This window comes from Lissotriton helveticus, chromosome 8 (assembly GCF_964261635.1).
Source record: "Lissotriton helveticus chromosome 8, aLisHel1.1, whole genome shotgun sequence".
In the NCBI taxonomy this organism is placed as follows: Eukaryota; Metazoa; Chordata; class Amphibia; order Caudata; family Salamandridae; genus Lissotriton; species Lissotriton helveticus.
The window spans coordinates 906,944,725-906,966,847 of record NC_136069.1 but is presented as its reverse complement, the minus strand read 5'-3'; the positions used below and the strand labels follow the sequence as shown (position 1 = coordinate 906,966,847).

General features: G+C 45.5%; 1 protein-coding gene across 4 annotated transcripts in view; it reads left to right on the top strand.

Annotated features, from left to right (window-relative positions):
* The window catches only part of ARL13B (ARF like GTPase 13B), a 669,439-nt gene that overhangs the window by 202,769 nt on the left and 444,547 nt on the right, over positions 1–22,123 (top strand). For all 4 annotated transcript variants that reach the window (XM_078657718.1, XM_078657719.1, XM_078657716.1 and 1 more), the window contains one exon: positions 15,781–15,851. In XM_078657718.1, the coding sequence (XP_078513844.1) occupies positions 15,781–15,851 (71 nt within the window). The remainder of the gene's footprint in view (positions 1–15,780; positions 15,852–22,123) is intronic.

Genomic DNA, 22,123 nt, shown 5'->3' with positions numbered 1-22,123 from the left:
CCGAAGTTTCTTCCCAAGGTTATTTCTGATTTCCATGTTAACCAGACTATAACGTTGCCTACATTTTGTCAGAATCCTTCCACTCCAGCGGAAAGATCTCTTCATTCCCTGGATGTCAGGTGTTGAAATTTTATCTGGATAAAACCAAGGATATTCGTAGGTCAGACCAATTGTTTATCAACTATGGGTCAGTCAGGACTGGTCTTGCTACCTCTAAACAGTCCATCTCGAGGTGGATTGTGTCCTGTATACAATTGTGTTATCAAAAGGCTAATAAGACCTTAAGGGGTAAGTCTAAGGCTCATTCCACCAGGGCAAAGCGGCCACGACAGCTTTGCTCCGTAATGTTCCCATTGCAGAGATCTGCAGGGCTGCCACTTGAAAGTCGGTCCATACCTTTGCTAAGCATTACTGTCTGGACTCTGATGCCAAGGCAGATGCTCAGGTTGGGCAAGCTTCGCTGCGGAATCTGTTTGCACAGTAGTGGTGTGGTGTTTCTTCTTCTCCACCGCCGCTTTGGTGTTGGGGATGGGCTTGCCATTCTATTCCCTAGATTATGACTATACACAGAGATCCCCTACTACAGAAGGAGTAGTTTCTTACCTGTAACTCCAGTTTTGTAGTAGGGGTATCTCTGTTATAGTCATAAGCGCCCGCCCTCCTTCCCGGTGGAGAAAGATGTTCATGTACTCAATGCTACAGGTCTAGCTTTATACGCCTCCAAAAAGAACTGAAAGTGGAGGGGACCTGCTGTGCATTCTGGGATACTGAGAGTTCTAGAAAGTTTCCTTAAAGGCACAGTATCCTTTTTTGAGCCACATAATGGCAGCCTATGGGGCTTGTCTGTCCACCCCTTCCTCTCTATCTTCCAGAGGCTTTCTTGGTAAAAGGGGAAGTTTTTCTATGAGAGAAACTTAGCAGGCTGTGCTGAATTTAATTTTGGTGGAATATCTAGTTGAAGTACTGGACAGTGTAGCCTGTTAAGTATAGGCTGCATTATTTGTCTTTAAATTCTCTCTTAAGTGTCTATGCAGGACTGCACATTAAGACCGCTTGAGAGATTATTTTTGATTGCTCCGGGGTCCCCACACATGAGCGGGACTATTCACTAGATTATGACTATAACAGAGATACCCCTACTACAGAACTGGAGTTACAGGTAAGAAACTACTCCTTACGAGGGGATTAATAGTCACCAATGATCCTATTTTCTTCACCAAACATCGGATCCGCGAGTTTGAGTCTGGGCGCACACTCGATGAGGTATTTGCAGCATTATTGGCATTATTAGAGGCTTTTGCGGTATTTGTTTAACTTATGAGGCCTGGTCGCAAAATGGCGGCTACAGGCAAAAGACAGAGCTTTTCTTTGCGGATTTAATCTTTGGTGTCCTGCTAACGAAACGCTAGTCAAGCGTAAAGAAGCAATGCCTGCGATTTGAAGTTTCTTTTGACATCTCATATCCAACTGTAGTCTCATGATGACCTCCGGAGGAACGGTGCCTGACTTCAAAATGGCGACTGTGTAAGACAACGCGACCCGCTTCACTTTCTCTATCTGAGCATGATGTATTGGGAAGATAAAGAGCGGTGCAATGTCTGTGTCTTGTGGGGAGCGGTTCACTGCACAACTGATCTTGTTCCCACGCTGGGCTTTACAGAGCTGTGCCAAGGTGGTGTGGTTTATTCTAGACTTCGTGGCTGCAAGGAAATGAGGGGCTGAGGCATTTTGGGCATATGTAAGATCTAGGTGAATGCAGCACATGCGCCTCTAGAACAGTGCTCTATGGGAAGGCTGTGATATCACCGCCAAGGAACCTTCTTTCCTTTACTGCCGCCAGCGATCCCTCCCTATGTCCTTTGGAAGCTTGAAGACCCCGGTTTCCTGGTGGAGGCTATAAGGCTCTATTCAGCGTCCTACCACTCTCCGAGCATCACTTTTCGACCCAGAGGTGCCCCTACCCCCCACCACTGTGTTCCTGGACAATTGCCCAACACTCAATACTTCTTTGGGGAATGGCAAAGATCTGACGATTTAGATGCTGTATCTTCCACCTCGCCTATCATGGTGTGAAGGCTACTGTGATTTCTTGGCCCCCCACTCCCACTCTGCCTTTCACAATGCTTGCATCTCAGGTGGAAGTGGAGTTTGCCACAGTGCCTGTCCCCAAAATAGCGGCTGGGGCCAGTCCTGACTACCACCACGGGGATCTCCTGAGGTACCAGGGCACTCCCAAACTGAGCTGTTGGGACGTTCCACGGGATCAAGTATCTCTCCTGATCTAAAATCATTGGTCATCGTCCTGTTCTGGATCAGCCCTCACCCGACCCCGCTCCTGCTCACCCTCCATGACACTTGACTCGGAGATCTTTCCATCGGCAGCTGGGACCTAGACATTTTGACTGACGCCCGGTGGAGCTACCTCGCGAGCTAAAGGGGAGATGGGCTATAGATTTCCCTCCTTGGCCATCACCTACCCAGGGGGTCTTTGGGTAAACTCTTCTGCATCTCTCTAATGGACTTTTCTCTCTTCTCCTCTGCACCATACCCCCACCCTACCCCACTCCTCTCTACTCTTCTCCTCTTTCCTGCTATTGACTTTTGCCCTCACCCGTCCTTGCTCATAGTTCCCACCCTGTCTATCCACTGGACTTACTTCTGTGAACCTTACCTCGTCAGTTGAGACCCAGCTATCTTGACTGATGCCCGATGGAGCTACCTGTTTAGCTATTGGGGTTATGGGCTGTGGATTCCCTCCTCGGATGTTACCTACCCAGTCGGTCTATGGGCAGACTTCTTTTCGTCTCTCCTGCCGTCTTTTCTCTCATCCTCCCCCTTCACACTTCCTCTGTTTGTCTCACCTTTCTTTCCTCTACCAATTTGTTGCTTAATTTTTTACGTAATGTGTATTTGTTTTTAATCTCTCCAACATTGTGTAGCCTAATATAAAGTGCTCCGATACCTACGGATCTGGCCATTACTATATATAACTCATAAATAACCTTCCTCTGAACTTCTGTTGGACTTTTGATGACGCCCCATGGGCGTCAAAACTGTTTGTACTCACCTCGATGCACGAGCAACCTTGGCCAATGCCTGGTGGAGCGGTCATATGCAGCTAAAGAGGAGTCTGGCCCTGGTTTCACCCCCTCGGCTGTCACCTACCCAGCTGGACATCTGACACTGTTTTCCTCGTTTTGACAGTTGTGTAGTCTCTCCCTCCCCCTCCTCCTCTCCCTGTGACTCTTTGATTTAAGTGATGTAACTTTGTAACTTTTAACTTGCTGTAACTCATGTAAAGCGCTCTAATACCTCCGGGTCTAGCCAGCGCTATATAAAACTTTTCAAATAAATAAAATAAATAAGGGGAAGCTGACACCAAGCCCATATCAATGCTGAAACAACTATTGAGCCAAGCACATACATAGGCACCAGCAAAACCTTCACACCACGCTTTGGGGTCGGACAAACATTCGGAGCCGTACAAGTGACCGGTGTTGAGCCATGGAGTGGTGTGGCTCACTGATTAGAGGCGGCAGACCCGGAAGCAGAAGTCGGCCCGGGACCAGGGTTCGATTCCCGACGCGGCAGGGTCGTGGACCAGGGTCAGCGGACTCTATAATTCTCGCCTCAGTGCCTACTCTAACCAGGGGTCCCACTCGGCAACTCTGGGCACTAGCTTGCCTAATCTCCATAACGGCCCCATCAACGCCGGGGATGCCTGGCTCCACCTTGGGGATTCCCAGCAGGGACCATCCCACAGGGAAAGCCAGGACGGGTTCCCCAGCGGTATACAGCGCCAGGACGCTGACTGGCAACAGTGCGCTTTACAAGTATACACATTACATTACATTACATTATACAGAGCCGAAAACTCCTAGACTCCGATGAAAGGACACCAAAGAAAACCTAGCTCCTCTGATGCCAAAAATATAGGCGCCTTCATAGGCAACAAAAATGGTGACTGAGAAGCAGGCAAAAACACCACAGAAGCGCATGCTTCCACAAGAAGGTGGCAATGTTTTCGTAGGCCTTCAACAGTTCATGCAGAAACGCTGTCAGCCAGATGAAGACAGTAGGCAGAAAAAACTTCAGGCGTTAAAGCCAAGACTTTGATTTCACACAGAGTATAGAGCCACAAGCCCTATGCCACAAAGCCGGCCAATGTCACAACACACTAGGTCTCCCTCACCTACTCACGGAGCAGAGGAAGTAGACCACCCTCACCATGAGACTTACTTATCAGATTCACAGGGAGCAACACAACAAAGCCCAGATTAATGGAATGGCTATCATGGGGTCCTTCCAGACAGACAGAAAACCACCTATCCCAGCCAAGGCATCTACAACAGATGATACCTAATCCTATTTTATTGTAATACAGCGGGCCCCAGAGTATCGTAAATTACCACCGCACAGTACAGAAGAGGAGACTTATTTCCTGATCAGGAAATTTTCCAGGACACAGAAGACAGTGCATTACCTACCAATTATAGACTTAATGATTAGTGTTTCCTAGGAAATTTTCAAAGACCCAGTGAAATCAAGGGTACTCACTCCCAGAGTAGAGAGAACTACAGACCTTCACCCTCTGACCCTCTCTACATCAGAGGTCACCCTACTGCCGACCTCTTAGTGATAATTATGGTGCGCAAAAGAGCAGCATCACAAAGCACCTCCCGACCAGGAAAGTAAGTGCATTGGCACAGCGGGAAAAAGGGTTGCCACAGGTCATGCCAATCAATGGAGGATTGTACATTTGGTTTGCCTCCTATCTTGCTACAACAAAGCTACATGGGGCAAAATGGAAGAACTCTTACAGCATCTCCCTCAGCAATATAAAAAGAAAGGGAAGATTTAGTTTCAGAGGGCAGACCAACATCCAATTCAACAATACACTGTGCTCTAGACAGCGCAGGCACAGCTTCAATGGGGATTAATTAATCAGTAATGCATCACAGACATACATGGCTTAGCATTTCAGGATTTAAACCTGAAGTGCAACAACGCATCTTCAACAGCCATTCGATGGAGAACACCTCCTTGGTCTAGATTTCGATGCACAACTTGAAAAAAATCAAGGACACCGAGACTGCAAAATCAATGATATGATATATTATGACTGTGATTTCTAAAGCACAGCAAATGACTATAGTCTTGCCAGGCTGCTCGGCAGGAACTGAAAAAGAAAAAAATATATATTGCCAGTTCTACTATGCCAGATTAAGTATAAACAACCCCCCCCCCCCCAGGTTTTTAGCGCCTTTCCAAAAGGGAGATGTCGCTTTGACGAATAATATAGGGGCAGACTGTTCCAGAGCCTTGCAACTACAAACGAGAAGGCTCTGTCTCCCCATTTCTATGTACGACTCTGGGAATAATTACCTGATTGCGCGCTGCAGAGTGGAGATTTCTAGCTGGTACATACCATTGGAACATGGCTTTAATATACACTGGGCTTGCTGAGTAAAGGGCTTTATAAACAAATTAAAGCAGAGAGCCTTAAACGCAAGTCGCTTCTCTGCCAAAAGCCAGTGCAGGTCACATCTTTCGATGCCGACTGTCGCTTAGGTATGCCCAAGGTAAGTCTAGCTGATGCATTCTGCATCAGTTGTAGCTTTGCAATGGTTGTCTTGTTAGTCTCAAGGTATAGTGTATCACAGTGGTCTATGCTTGAGGTAACCAAAGCAAGCACAACCTGTTTACGAACCAGACGTGGCAGAAGTGGAAAGATCATTCTCAACATTTTAATTGTCCAAAATCAGGTTGCCACTGTGCTATTGACTTGACTGTTCAGTGACAACTTGCCATCCAAGATGATTCCCATATTCTTCACTGTTTCAGCTGGCCTCTGTAAAGTACCCAATGCATTAGGCCACCAATTGCAATACCCAGCCAAAGATTGACAACCAAAGGGCAAGACCGCTGTCTTATCTCAGTTTAGTTAAATGTAGTTTTTGCCCGTCCATTCAACTGCAGTTGTCATGCAGTGATTGAAATTGGGTGCAAAATCCTCAGGATCTTTGGAGAAGGACACTGTTATCAGTGTGTCGTTGGCATATGACACAGCCTTTAATCCAAAGAAATGAATGAGCTTGGCCAGTGGGGAACCATACAAATTAAATATTGTAGAGCTCAAAGAAGAGCCCTGAGGAACTCCACAGGGCAGCGACAAAGGTTCAGAGTAGAATGGAGTCAGTGACCCTCTGTGATCTACCCGACAAAAAGGAGGACAGTAGGTTCAGGGCCCTATCTTTGATACCTAGTTTAAGCAATCGCTTCGTCAGCGAGGAAGTAGCGATGGTGTTGAAAGCCATAGAGCGATGAAATAGGGAATAGGGGCCTCAAAGAACACCACCCCAGTTAACAGCTGCAGCCGCAGCAATGCCACCAACCATCAGGAAAGGATATTACAGAGGTAGTTTCAAACCAAGAGGTAAAGGTCAGGGGTGTGGAATTTAATAAAAAATATCTACTTGTCCTTGGGACAGGTTACTTCATAAATCGACTGTCCTGTATAACAAATCCACTTGGCCCTTTGGTACCATGAAGTGCAGTGACAAATTATGGCAGCAATCTCATTAAATAAAAACTCTGAAATTTACCTTTCTGGTTATGCCAGGGCTCATACTATAGCAATGTTTGAATTCTAGCAATTTCCTTATTTTGGCACTTTTCTGCAGAACTATGTACTGGGGCTGGAGGTCGCATTAAGCTAACAGGGTTGGACTGCCCTTTTGAGTTGAGGCAAACCTAATAAATTGCATGTTTTAGTGGTTTTCGTAAGCTCTTCTCTAATCTTTTCCCATACTGAGAAAGATTGGAAATTTACTCCTAACAATGGCAGAAGTGAAGCATCTTCCAGGGTTGGGAAAAAAGTGCTTGGAGGGAAAGTTAACTTGTAAATACACAACAGAGTTTTGCATGAACAAATCTACACCTGCATATTTACTCATGCTAAAAAGCAGTTCACAAATATTTTCTAGGATTAGGATTTCCTGGCCTATGTCTGTAAATTCTTGTGAATTCATGAAACCCATATATCCGCACTAAAGCAAGGACATATACCATGGGTGCAATTTTGTGACTTTCTTTAAGAATTGGGCCCCTAATTAGGTCTGGAGTTAACATGACCTTTTGCTTTTATTAAAATTCTACCCCTCTATTTATCTGTACATTGACTGCCTTCCGCTCTTTCACAAGGAGCATATCTGCAAACAAAGTAATTTTGCTCAGTGCTAAGGACTGCTGTGGGAATGTTTGCTTTTTAAGACCCCAAAAAATTATTGCTTATTGACAATGTTTGTTATAGTGAGGGCCTGGCAGCTCCCTCAAAGTTTAAAAAAATATATAAAACAAGACACACATTGACAAAACCAAAAGGCTGACCATCCATATCAGACCTCCTCATTATCTTGTTGCTACTGGTTGTACTGATTTTCCATTTTGAATATTTCTGGCAAATACTAGCATGCATCAATACATTTTACTAAATGACGCTTCTAAGAAATGTTACCTACAACTTCACTGTAATTTAGCAAAACTTTATTTTCCTAGTTGCATTCTTTGTGTGAACTTTTTTATTTTGAAAGCAAAGGATCATTAATCCTTTGCTTTAATCAGCACCCACCCTAAAAAGAAAGGCTTTGTTTTATGAACCATGAATACAAGTTCGAACAGTATTAACATATGGACACAAATATTACCTTAACTGCAGACTATGCCCATTCCCGATCCCTAATGTAGTACTGTAAACAGGCAGCCAAAGTGTTTGTGCTGCTGGGGATTGGGCCTACTTGTCAAAAGGACAAATAAATATGAATGCTTTGTTGTCCTTGACCCAAAACAATATGTCCTGGGTGTCAGGCTATAGGAATTCCACATCCATGGGTAAAGGTAGTGGAATAACCGCAAAAGAACCCTCTACCTCCAAACAGTGACTTACCAACCAACTCCCTGATCACACATCACCTGTCAGGGGAAAGCTACGACAATTCCATCATTTGTGGCCAGAAGTAACGTCAGATCAGTGGGTGCTAGACATTATCAGTCAGGGCTATTGCCTAGAACGAAAAAGTCAAACACGCCCAAAGTTCTCATCATCTTCATCTGCCAAAAGAAGAGGTAAAGTTGCTGCTCAAAAAAGAGGCCATAGAACTTGTCCCAATCCGCGGCCCAGGTGTAAAAAAATAAATAAATAAACTGTGGGCTCCCGTGCTTGTTTTGATTACAGCCCCCGGATCGGCCAGGTCCTGGGGGCATCTATGAAAAAAAAAAAAAGGGGGCCGTATGGCGCCTCCCTCCCATGGCTCTTAAAACCCTGAGGATAACCAACCCACTAGGGCTTTCTTTTCATATTGGAGCGGGGATGCTACGCAGACCCCCCTACCCATGGGCCCTTTTGACCCCCGGGGGAAACAACCTCCCCAGGGTTTAATTTTAAATATTAGAGGGGGCCGCACTGACCCCCCTCCATGGTCTTTTTAGAGCCCTGGTGGCCACTTTTTCCCGGGGCAGCAAGAAAAATAAATAAGGGATGGGAGCCACACATCCCCCTCTTCCATGTATGGCCTGGGAATCACCACCTTCTGGGCCAACCCTTAAAAAGAGGAGGAGGGGGTCTGCGCGGCGCCCCTTCCTGGAGCATGGCCCAGGAACTGCAGCCCCCCCAGGGCTAGCTCCTACTTTGTGCCAAGTTGTCCACCCCCGGGTCATAGCTGTCTGCTTATGCTTTACGGGAGCTCACAGCTCCTGCCAAGCAAAAGCAAACACTCAGATTCTAGCGGGCAGGAGCAGTCTAAGTTCTCCGCACACTGGAAGCGGAGGTTTAATCTTTTTCCCTGCGCGCAGACATGCAGACGGGGAGAGAGATTAAAGTTTTACTCCTGCATGCAATGAAGCTCATTTACAGCAGTTCCCTGCATGCAGCAGCAATGTCAGTTCTTGCAGGAGGCGGGTAGCTGGCTTGGACCGCGGGGTTCTTGAGGTTCCCCTGTAGTTACGGAAAAGGTCAGAAGGGAGCAGAAAGAGGCAGAATAAAGGTCCACAATGAGCAAAAAGAGGCAAGATACAGGTGAAAAGGGGGCAGCAAGAGGCAAATAAAGGTCAAAAGCTAACGGAGGCAAAATAAAGGTGAGAAGCAAGCAGAAAGAGGCAAAGTAAAGGTGAGAAATGAGCAGAAAGAGGCAGAATAGAGGTCAGAAACAAGAAGAGGCAGAATAAAGGTCCGCAATGAGCAGAAAGAGTAAGAATGAATGTAAAAAATGAGCAGAAAGAGGCAAATGAGGTCAGGAGCGACTGGAAAGAGGCACAATAATGGGCAGAACAAGCAGAAAGTTGTAAAATAGAAGGCAATAGTGAGGAGGAAAGAGGCAGAAAAATAATCAGAAAATGGGTGGAGTCGGCACAAAACCGGAGGCAGCAGCAGAGGGTAGCAGACTCCAGATAAGTTGGACAAGAGGACTGTCGCAGGGGGAAATGGCACGAGGATCAATTCCAGTGTGGTCCCCTACTTTTTTACCGCTCACCCGCTGACAGACCCAGTTATACACTCACGCACCCCCTCAGACTCACACTCCCACTGACAGACACACTCAGACACTCATAGATCTGTCCAAGCACTCATTCACCCACTCACAGACCCACTGAGAGACTCGCCCACACATTCATAGGCCCAATCAGAGACTCACACACCCACTCACAGACTCACTCAGGCACTCACAGACCCACTTAGACACTCAGGCACCCACTCACAGACCCACTCAGGCACTCACAGACCCTTGCGCTCTCGCAGGCCCATTCAGACACTCGTTCACCTACTCACACAACCACTTAGACTTTCATGTTACCATTCACAGACCCACTTAGCGACTAATGGACTCACTCACAGATCCACACAGAGACTCATACACCCACTGACTGACTCACTCAGACACTCAAGCATCCACTCACTCACTCACTCACCCACTCAGAGACTCATCCATCCACTCACAGACCTTCGAAGACACTAATTCACTCACTCGCAGACCCAGAGACGCCTACACACTAATTCACAGACTCACTCAGACCTGTATACCCACTCACAGACCCACTCAGTCATGCACCCACTCCCATATCCACACAGGCACTTCTAGACCCACTTACACAGCCATGGCTACATCCATAGTCAATTTCTCAACAGGAATGTCACGTTAGAGGGCAATTCAGCCAGGGGGAGAAAAAAACAAAGCACTGGGAAAAAGGGCAAGGGAGACCAAAGGATAATGCAAAGGTTATTATTTACATATAGAGACACATAAATACAACTAAATTGCAGTGACCAAAACAACCAGATGTGTACTGGCAGTGTATAAGTGAGTGAACGGCACAGTGAAACATGTGGTTATGAACAACGTGAAGCGGCACAAGTGCAGATAAGTGAAGGTCAAGACAATTATTTACAAGTACAAATAAACATTCATTAGTTGTAAATGACCAATAGAAAGCCGCAAATGGCGTTGCAGAGCCGACGGCGTTTCAACCTCTATAACTCGAGGTCATCATCAGGACAATGGTCACATGGATTAAAACTTGTGCTCTGTCCGACTAGAAGGTCGGCGTTCACGATGGGGATCGGTGGCAGCTTCTAGGGAGTATGATCAACCTTATGGAGCTGATCAAGAGGGCAGTCAAACATCAGTAGTAACAGACGAGCAGGATATAAATCAGCGCTCGGAATATGGCATAGGGCGAGACCGCCAGTCTACAAGCAACTATGGCGGGGGCCGGGTGAGTCGGGCTGTCTCCCAGAACTAAAAACCGTCTCCGGAGATCCGGAGGAGCTCGTCGGCTACACGATGGCTTCATTCAAAATAGGGAGGTTTGGTATCAAACATCTTATATTGATAAACCAACAATGATGCCAGTGTTGTATTTAATACTACATGAGGTGTGCTGACTGGTTTTTGCCAGCCTGGCCCCAGATACAAGTTTGTGACCCCCAGGGGTGAGGGCCTTTGCTCTCAGGGGCCCAGAAACCAAGCCTGCTCGGGCAGAGGGTGCTTAACACCCCCACCCACAGGATGACCTGCAGATTAGCACTCCAAGTCAGGCGAGCTTCACAGAGCCCACTGCCTTTTGGTATACAAATCTGGCTTCTCTCATAGGAGAGGAAGCCAATCTACCTTTGTTCAGCGCCCTTTGGCACCTGGACAGGTGGGAAAATTAGTTAATCAGATAGGCATGTCCACCCTGTTGCCAGTACGGCCCCTAAGGTGGGCTACCTGAAGTGGAGGAGATTTTTCAGAGTTAGCCATTTTGGTGCTGACAAATGTAGGAACACTGGAACAGGGTTATGCCCACTCCCCACAGGAAATGGTCATATTGGGGCTGTAGTGACCCAAGGGGTAGGTGGCTCATTGGCTTCTACCCAATACTCCTCTCACACCCTTAAATCTAGTATTTAGGGGGCCTTGTACCAGAAAAGCAGATCCTGCTGACCTGAAAAGAAAAGACGGATGTGAAGAGTCGCAAAGACGAAGAACAGAAGGTCCATCATCTGACTTGGAGCCAACCTGCCGGCCTGCATGCTGACTTCGACAGTTGCACCAAAAGACAGCTTGTCCTGCAGCTGCTGTGTCTCCAAAGCCTGGGAGACATGTCCGCACTTCATCCAGGAACCAAGGACTCCTGTGGAACAGTGGAACTGTTCCCCTGCATACTGCAGTTACCCAAGACTGAGCTGTGAGGCTCCAAGACCGCGAAAACACTATGTTGGAAAGCACCACAGCACCCGAGCCACCTAACCAGAGCTGAAATGGGCCAACTGTGTCAATGTGGTCCTCTGAACCTGATGAGATACGAAGAAGGATACTGAAGAGCCACAAAAACAGAACACTGAGGAAGAGCAACTGAGTTGGCACCAGGCCTGCCAGCCTGTCTGCTGCTCCCCATCGTACCTGCACCAAAGACATCTCGTCCTACAGCTGGTGAACCTCCAAAGCCTCGGAGGACGGCTTGCCTTCACAAAAGACTCGAGAACTCCAGTGGAGCTGCGGAACTGCATCCTGAAGGTACCTCAAGAACAACTGTGAGGACTCGAGAACCATCAAAACTCGATGGCGCCAAGCATCACTGCACCGGAGCCCCCTCAGTCGACGTGGGCCAATGGTGTCAGTTGCCGGCCCGAGTCGATGTGGGCCAATGGTGTCAGTGTGGTCCCCAAGCCTTCAGGAGACAGTTCACCTTGGTTTTACCCCTCGTCTACTCCCTGATGTCGCCTGCGGCCTCTGTTTGAAGGTCCCCTCAACCGCGAGTGCTTCTGTATGAAGAAGCTAGACACCTCAAAGACCCTCTGCACCCATCCTCTCCGGCATGAGAACAGGACCACCGGTGTCCCACGTACCCCAGCATCGCAAGACTTGAACCCTCCTGTTGGTTCAGTCCAACTGGCTTCCCAGTCGAAACCTGCAGCTTCTTTTCACGCAGACCAATGCCCATTGACTAACATTGGGCACCAGATGCTGCACTGCACCAAAGCACCTGGCCGCCCTAGTGGCGCTGGAGGTAACCTGCTGGTGCTGCCTTGGACCTTGCCCCATACTCACCTTAAGTCCAAGCGATTGGTCTCATAAGTTGCTGTACTACACCGGAATGCCATACTTGTTTTTCCTCCAAAAGGATAACATTGCAGCTTCTGAAAATGCACTAATTGTCAACTTTTTAAAAGTAAAAGTATTTTTCTTGCAAAACGTACTTACCTGATTGTATTGATTCTTGTGCCTAAACCTATATAAAGATGTGTTCTTTTTTTACATTGGTGTGGATCTCCTTATTGAGTCGTGTGCATCATTTATTGACTATTGTGTGAATTTGCAGATGTATAACACTCTTCTCTGATCAGCCTAAGGCTGGTCTATCACACTTCCCCCCTCATAGAAGAGCACCTTTGGATTGCTAGAGCTAACCCCTGTCCACTCATAAAGGGAGCCCCTGGACTCTTTGCTCAGTATACCTCATTTGTGCTATGTCATATAAAGAGTCAACTTCCTACAGAGACTTCACACCACATTCCATGACGTGGAAAATGCTTAGCACCTTAGCAAACAAGCATTTGCAAAGAAAATCGGTCTCGCCTTTGAGACTTACTAATTATGCCAATGGTTTCTACCCTTGTTGTACAGCCTCCCCCATGCACTACAGCATGGTAAAAAAGAAGCTATGACGCGGTGGTCGCATCATTATGTAGGAGTGCTCACCATGCATGTTTGTGACTTTAAAAGATGACGCATATTTTTTTCTTATTTTAACTTACCAATTTGGATTGGTAACTAAAATAACTTAAAAAACAGCATGCATTGGCTAAGCAACAGGTCTCGCCTACAAGAGCTATTGGTTTTACCAATGTCTTTTAGTTATGTTGTACAGAAGCACGAATGAAGGGAGAAAAACACTGTATCTTAGCACTTTTTCTGTAACTTTCACCCATACTGTGCAGCCGCCCTGCTGTACAACATGGCTGCAAGACTTTGACAAAGCCAGTAGCTTCCTAGACAAGACCTATTGGCTTTGCCAGTGCATATTGGTGCTGCTGATTGCGCTAGGCTAATCAATTCTGTTCTCAATAGAATTTCTTTAAGTAGGGAACAACCCATTAGTTGAAAGCTGGCCATATTTTGTGTACACTAGTCAGTCATATGGTTTTGAAAAATAGGGCTCTTGTTCTCTCGATTTGTATATGAGAGGAATTATGGTCCTGGTGTTTTTTTGCAAATGCAACAATATCTCCTGTTTCTGTGTGTTAAGGTCAACACTTGCTGGGCTATGTACTGATCCTATATGCTCGATGCTGTGTACACCCTGGTATCTCCTGATCGTCTGTTCTCAGGCCTGCATCTACGTATGCCAAAATATCTTCTTTCCCTTAGCGGTCAGACGACCACATGCTGGCTTACTTGCGTCTCTAGTGTGCTGGGTTGGAAGGATTGGACTGGCTAATAAGACTGTCTAGCAAAAGACACACAATCGATGGACGGAATGCAGAACAAATCAAAACATTAACCCCCAGTCAAGAGATCTGGGTTAAATTCATCATTGTTTTGCTCACCATGCCACCCCAGTTTGGACCTGGCCATATTCAAATCAGTCTTGACCCTGTGCCTCATGGGAACAGTCCAGCCCGAACTGCCAAGCCAGGTCCTCCCTGGACTGGACACAAGCATCCTAGGACCGGTTTCAGGGTTTCACCCCTCTTCAGCCAGGATAGCTTGATTCCAGTGGCACAGTGAGCCCAGGACCCACGTCTGGACATACCTGCCGCACTTAGGGCAAGAAAGCAAAAGACACACAATCCACTGGAATCAAGCTATCCTGGCGAAAGATTATGGGTCATATGTATGAAGCCAATTTGCAATCACAATCGGTGAAATTCGCAGAATTTCAGCGTTTGCGATCGCAAATTGGCAGTGTGCAATGTATCACACAAAAATTCCCTTGCAAAATAAGGAATCACAAATTTTGCGATTGCATTTAAGGAATCGCAAATTATGATTTCTTAAATGCAATGTAAGAAGCACAAAAGAAAGTGTGATTTGGCCTTAAGGAATCGCAAATTACCACCAACTTCAAGTTGGTGGTAAATTGCGATTTCACTTAAAAATTCACTATTTTGCATTTCTTAAAGTGCCATGTGGCGCACATACATGTCCTTAGGGCATGAATGTGTGCCACATTGCACACATGCACATTTCAGGGGTGCAACAGGGTGTCCTTTTGACTCCCTGGCACCCTTGAAATGACATTCTCAATTTGCGATTCTCTAATTGCTAATCGCAAATTGAGAATGCCTTCCCATTCATTCCAATGGGCCTCCTAGCCCATAGGAATGAATGGGAAGATATTCCTTATTTGCGAATCTCAATTTGCGATTCGCAAATAAGGAATATGTGGGATTCGCAAAATTATTAGCCAATCCCACATACATTGCATTTTGCGATTCTCAAATTGTGATTCGCTGAAAATCGCAATTTAAGAATCGCAAAAGTATATTTTGATACATATGGCTTTTAGTACCTGTTTTATAATACAATCCTTAACCTGGAGCCTGTTTCGGGGCTAAAGTTAGGGCTCAGATTTGAGGTGTATTAAAATGCCCAAAATGAGGCCTGATTGCACTGAGCTGAATGTAGCTACCGTAACCCCCATGTAGCAGAGCTGGTGGATGTTATTATGGGTATGTATGAATCTAGTGTCAATAAGAATGTGAATTAATGCTAGTGGAAGCACACTTGCAAAACACTGCGTGGAGTGTAGGGTTACTTAGATGCCCACTGTGCTTCGGAGCAACATGGAGAGGGCAGAGAAGCATACAAGGGAGGCAGCTGTAATAAACGTACAGTCATGGAGTGCTTCAGAAAAAAAGAAAAAGAGAGTCATTGAAAAGCAAGCTCTCGTGGAAGAAACAAAGAAGCTAATCAGAGGGGTGATAAAGAGGCTATGCTCCAGGGGAGGGACAAAGATGGGCTGGTGGGGCCAAAACAAATATAGCCAGAAAATAAAAAGAAAGCCACTGAGAGTGACGAAACAAAAAGCTAGTGGTAAGTAATGGACAGAAAGCATTCCTATGTAAGCTTTCAGAACGTCCACAATGTTTTTTTCAACCAGACAGCTGTTTTAATATAATTGATTGTGATAGAAGTAGAATAGCTTTCTGGACATCTGGGTTGCACAGACTCACTTTAATTTCTTAAAAAAGACACCTGAAAGCAAAAAATGTTTTGCCTAATGAGTTTTTATTTCCCCCAGGAAGGTGACACTGGTGATGGTGGGACTTGATAATGCTGGCAAAACTGCAACAGTTAAAGGAATCCAAGGAGGTAAGAGCTTCTGGCAATATAATGTTCCAATTTCAAGGACAAAGACACCTGGTGTTCTCTGTAGGTTTTTTTTGTTGGCAAAATTAGGTAATTCAGTATTTTGTTATTTAAAAAAAAAAAATCTATAGATGGTAAAATTCCCACATTAGTAATGGTAATCCTAGAGCATACTGCATGAATTATGCTCCGTGAGGCACCTTTTAATAAATCATATTGTCAAGAAGCATTTTACTAACCCCATTTATCAGCATATCTGAACCTCTCTCTTCTATAAAGATAATTATTTGAAGCTTTTTTTTAGGTCTCGGCTAGCCGCGCGAAGCGCGTCTCCGCCGAGAACCTTATGTCGGCGTGTGAGCTTCCCAGGAGACAATCCTGGCCTCGCGCATCGCCTTGGAGGCGATTCAAAACTGACACGCGCACACGAACGAGCGCTGCGGCCAGGCGCTGTCTCCTGGGAAGCACACACGCATGCGCATACATACACACAAGCGCCCACGCACATACATACAGACACCCAACCCCCCCCTCACATACACACACGCGCGCACACACACTCACGAGTGCACCCCCCCCTCTCCCCTGCCGTCGCACACATGCATACTCACATCCATACACACAACGAGGGAACCGAGCCCCCCCCCAGCCCTTTTCAACTTACCAGGTGAATTCTGAGGGACTCCGCTCTCCTTCTGGCGTCGCGAGACGCTTTCACTCCGCCTTCTCTTCCGGTCCGGACGCAGCCCCGCCCCCGGCACAGGCGACTTTGCCTGACTTCCGGTGAGGCTGCTGGGCTCGTGACGATTTTTGTTGTTAACTGTTAGGAATATGTGGGTATAACTTTTGCAGCGTGTAACACAGTACCTTACATGTTGGTAATAAGCGGCATGAAGGGCGCTCGGATGTTTTTTGTATAGATGATCAATTTTGCAGCATGTAACAATACCTTAAATGTTGTTTTGAAGCGGCATGCAGAGCGCTCGGAAGGTTTTTGTAAAAATGATCACCCTCCGTTATTTCGAGAAATTATGTAAAACTTAGCCCTGTTTTCGAGATGGCGCTCCTTGAACGTGCTTTTCACATCACCAATAAACTAGACAGTTTAATAATTTCCTTCAAAATAGCTGCTGGGGCGTTGGCGTGATTATGTGGTCTGTGTTGCTTGATGCTTCAGCTGATGATGACGACAGAGGCTGCTGATGGTTGGTTGCATCCGTTGAAGGTATTGTAGTTCGTTTAACCGACACTCCAGAAGAACCGTTGGTGTTATAGAGTGCTGCGGAGCTTGTCTTTTAATTTAGCTGACTGAAATGTCAAACGTCGCTTGTTTTTGAAGCTTGTAACCATACTCTAGGATTTTCTTATATATAATGCGCAGCGTTTACGTTGATGTTATTCCAGTCGCACAATAGCTCCGGTAGATATTTTTTGTTAAGTAGAGGCTTCTGCGTTGTAATCAATAAGATACAAGATTGTCCCAGATTAACGCACTGTGCACACAATACTGGTTTAAATATTGGTACGATTACACTTTGCACCCAGGATGCAGGCCGCACTCCCCTCTAAGGTGGCATTAAAAACGTTTAATAAAATGGGAATCCTGAAATCCAGGTTATGTGTAAAAATGTCACTAGGAACCCCATGCGGTCCTGTGGCTTTACCATTAACACTTTTTTGTAAGGCAGATGTTATTTCATCTGACATTATAGGGGATAATGATACTGGCTCCACTAAAATGTAATTGGCATCATTACTGTTGGTTACTTTAACAGCATCAGGATTAAAAATGCTCTCGAAATGCAGTATCCAATCTCCTGGAGGGACAACAGTATCAATTTTTACTGCAGTATTTGCTCTGAAAACGGTGTGGTCAATTGTTTTCCAGGACAGAGCTGCATCTCGTGTTTCAGCAGTCTATATTGGTGTGTTCCACATCTTCTCACGGATCTCTTGTTTCCTTTCTTTCAGGGTATTTTTATAACTTTTCCTTTAAAATGTAGTCCTTGCAATATCGCTTGGTCTTAATTTCAGGGCCTTTTTTAAATCCCCATTTAGCCCTGAACAAACCTGATTAAACCATCTGGGGTTAAAATCTCAACCATTCTTTCTCCTCTTGGAGGTCAGGTTGCTAACTATTTCAGTTGTGATATTGCAGAATGCATTTATAACAGCCAGGTTTGTTGAGTGTATTATCGGACCATTTATCTAAATCTCTCTGTTTTTGCCCCTTAAGATTTTCCATAAAGGAAATAGGGTCGTTGCCTGTCCACCGTAAGGTAGTACCATCATTCCCGAGTCCTAATATTATTATTATTATTATTATTATGCGTTCTTATATAGCGCTCGATTACCCGTAGGCATCTCGGCGCTTGCCTTGGGAACCCGTCCTGGCTTTTTTCCCTGTGAGATACCCGTACTGGGCATCCCCAAGGTGAAAGCCAGGCATCCCGCCGCGGGGGGGGGGCCGTAGTGGAGATTAAGCAGCTAATGCCCAGAGCTGCAGAGTGTGAACCCGTGATTCGAGTAGGCACCGAAACGAGAATTATCAAGTCCGTGGATATTTGGGCTCAAGACCCTGCCGCGTCGGGAATTGAACCCTGGTCCCGGGTCTGACCTCTGCTTCAGGGTCTGCCTCTTCTAACCAGTGAGCCACACTTCTCCACTATTTGAGTCCATAGCCTTGCCCCTTTGTTGGTGTGTCAGGTTAAGCCTCAGGGTCAAAATTAGTGGGTGGTGATCACTTAGAAGACTCTCACGGATCAGAAGTTTTTCCACAAAGTCCCCACAATTTGCCGAAACAATAAAATGATCAATATTAGACGATGACCTAGCTCCATGTAAGTTTGTTACACCAACAGAGATGGTAGGGTCCACGACAACTAGATTATATTTATTGAACAACATTGTTAATAGGGCAATGTAATTATGCACCTTGCTTGATTGTACTAGTGCTTATTTTAGTGTAGCTTGATATTTTGATTTCTAGTTATTCTTTCTAAGTAATCAACAAGCGTCCATAAAATGTCATATCTTGATTTCCCAGTCCTTTTGAACAGTAATTAATGTCTCTTAGAAAATAAGTAGGTGAAAGACTAGAGGGGCTTTATTATTGATTGTGCATTTGTAATGGTGAGATGAAGTATATAGCTTGCATTGAAGTGTCATTAGATAGAGAGGAACTTTGATCCAGGGCTTAAGGCTGAGGGTCACTCTATAGCTGTAAAGACGTTTCCTTGCTGAAGGGTACAGAAAAGGAACATAGAGTCCTCTGACAGGCATCTTCCTGCTTCAGAACAACATAGCTTCGAAGGTGAGGAGACTATACCAGTAGCTGTCACCTAATTATTGCTCATTGCTTCTGCTGTTTAGATAACGTATTCTGGTGTAGACAATCTATGAAACTAGAATAGTCATCTCTTGGTACCAAGGTCAGCATATTTGGCTGATGGAAGGGAGAGATTGGGGATATTACTGCAGACATCACTAAAATACTGTCAAAATGTTAAAGTATTTTCTGTTCTGCCTATTTACAAATATAATTTCTACTATATTGTTTATTTTTAAAGTGACTGTTTATATATAGTGTGCACTTGAAAAGGATGTTGATTTTAATTAATCTGGACAATCTATTCCCAGCTTCCTAGTGTTCTGAACTGTGTCTGCTCATGATGAGGGCTAGGGTTCCACTAAGTCATCCTATGAGTCTTACAGAGCTCATAGTTACTGTTAGACCTGCTATCCTTGGCTTGGTTTCCCGAAATTTTGCCTCTATCTCCTCTATTTTTGACTGTGTGCCGGTGTTTAGGTCTCGCTCGAGACCTATTGTCGCCGAGTTGCTTGTCAAGGGAGACAGAGCGGTGCACGAGCCTACCAGGGTCTGTGGACGCGCTTACGCAGGCCGGCCGAAGGCACGCACACACACACACACACACACACACACACACGTGCAGACACACACACAGGCAGACACTGACACACGTGCAGACACACACACAGGCAGACACAGACACACGTGCAGACACACACACACACACACACGCAGACACACACACACACACACGTGCCAAGCCCCCCAAGCCCCACTTACCGCATCAGCGGCCTCAGCCGCCACTCCTGACTTCTGCTGCTATTGGTCCTCTGGGCCATCCACTCCGTGGGCGCGGGCTTCTCGCAAAGATGGAAGTCCCGCCCCACGACAGCCGTGAGCATGCACATCCCGAAACCGGAAGTTCGGGAGCGTGCACGCTCACGGCTTGTTGTTCTTTACTCGATAGGAGATTCACGGGCTAACATGCCCCTCCGCGTCTACCATCTGAACATGCCCATTGACGTACAATGTTTCTACTTGCCATCATATACGTCTTAGCTCTTTATTTTTCATGCACAATAGTTGTAATGTTTTGTGTCTGACCAAATCGTTTGGAGCTGAGTATCTGGACCAAAGTACACTGCGGCCATGTCTTAAGGCTGTTAGCTACTTTATGGCACACAGTAGGATGTGTAAAACACACCACCACTGTACAGAACCAGCAGTGGCTGTGTTGGACAAGCCTTCCTGATATAGACTAGCTGGCGCGTCGTATGGTAAAGCTGCACAAGAGAGCTATGACTTGTTTGCTGTAACGGTTTCACTAATCAGGTAGCCGAATCGAACACACATCGCTGATCTTTTTGTTATCCCAGACTTACGAGAGTTCAGGATATTGATTCTATATGTAATTGAGCACTCGGATGATATCCTAGATGAGATGGCGCAAGTTACTTTCTTTTTTGTGCAGAGGCAAGGGCTTGGATATTTAAATTAAATACCTTAAGTGTTTTTAGTTAAATACGCATGTTCATATGGTATAAGTGGTTTTCATGGAAGATGTACATTATAATACAGAATAACCGAAATGATTGAATAATACTTAGAGGTGAGATCTGGTGATGGGGAGGAACAAATGAGTCATTGAAATAGGACGAGCTAGAAATGCCTTGGTTTATTAATTTCACCATTAATCCTGTTGTAAGATGAAGTGAAGGTAGATATTTTTCAATTGAAAGTGGAACATTGGCTTTAAAAGCAACATGACATTTGGTTTAATAGAAGAGGGCTACCTTATTAGTAGTAGGCATTGTATTAAATGCTTATTTTTTTTAATATTCATTCTATAGTTCATGGATTATGTCTATCTATGAAGAAGGGCAATAATCAAAACATTTGTGTTCTTATGCACTTCTAAAAATAGTAGGTGTGACGAATTTTCGATTTCTATTTTTGTTACATGAGAAAGTTGAATACCAAAACAACCCCTGGCAAAGCCAGTAGGTCTGGCTTGTATTTCGAGTCACAATTCAAGTACCAGTGCGATATGAGCTACAATAGCATGAGCTGCAAGTATCAGTGGGACAGCTGTTTGCACTAATGCACACATCTAGCACAGGCTGGGCCTCGAGCGAAGGTGAGGCATCGATCTGGAGTAGCATGTGCTTCATGCACACAGGGAACACTAAGCTGCAGTCGCATCTTCAAGAGTAGGTGTGCCTTTGAGTTTCGGTATTATGCTGTACAAACACATATTGATGTACAGTAGTTTGTGTTTTAAGAGCTGGTGAGCTGTTGAGCTGCAATATTGAGCCCTGTAACGAAGGGTAGGTGTGTGTGTGTGTGTGTGTGTGTGTGTGTGTATATATATATATCACCTCCCGGCACCTGATGAGTGAGTGGACTAATGAAGCAATGGTTTTGTGATCCAAGGTTATGTAAAAGAATCCCTTCTTTTTAGGATGGTAGCTCTCACCCACCGTTTGGTGGCATGCTTCACCATAGGGCACCTCCTCATGCCTGTAGCCACGGTCACCAGCGTGGTCTGTAATCCTGCTTAAGAGGGGAGCTCTTATGGATGTTTTACCAGTAGAGGGTGACTGATGAGTCTTGTCTGTGTGGTGGTGGGTGACCTAAACGGGTGATGGTGAAGAGGTTGTCCCCACTTCCTGTGATCTAGAGATGCAATACTGTTAAAAATACCTCATGGCAGATAACAAACTATTTATGTCCCCATATGATATAGTTAAAATAGAGTGGAATAATTAAACCCTTGCCGCTGGTCAACATGCTAGCCCTACTCTGAGGTGCACCGGACTTTTTTCAGGACAAAAGTTGTGATCTATGTGCAGAGCCTGATTGGACAATACTGAAAAAATGAGCCACAGTAACCTACTCTTGTAGTGCAGGAGCACATGCAGTTGTTTAGATTAATGATATTCGGTACCAAAAGCTTAGTACGCAG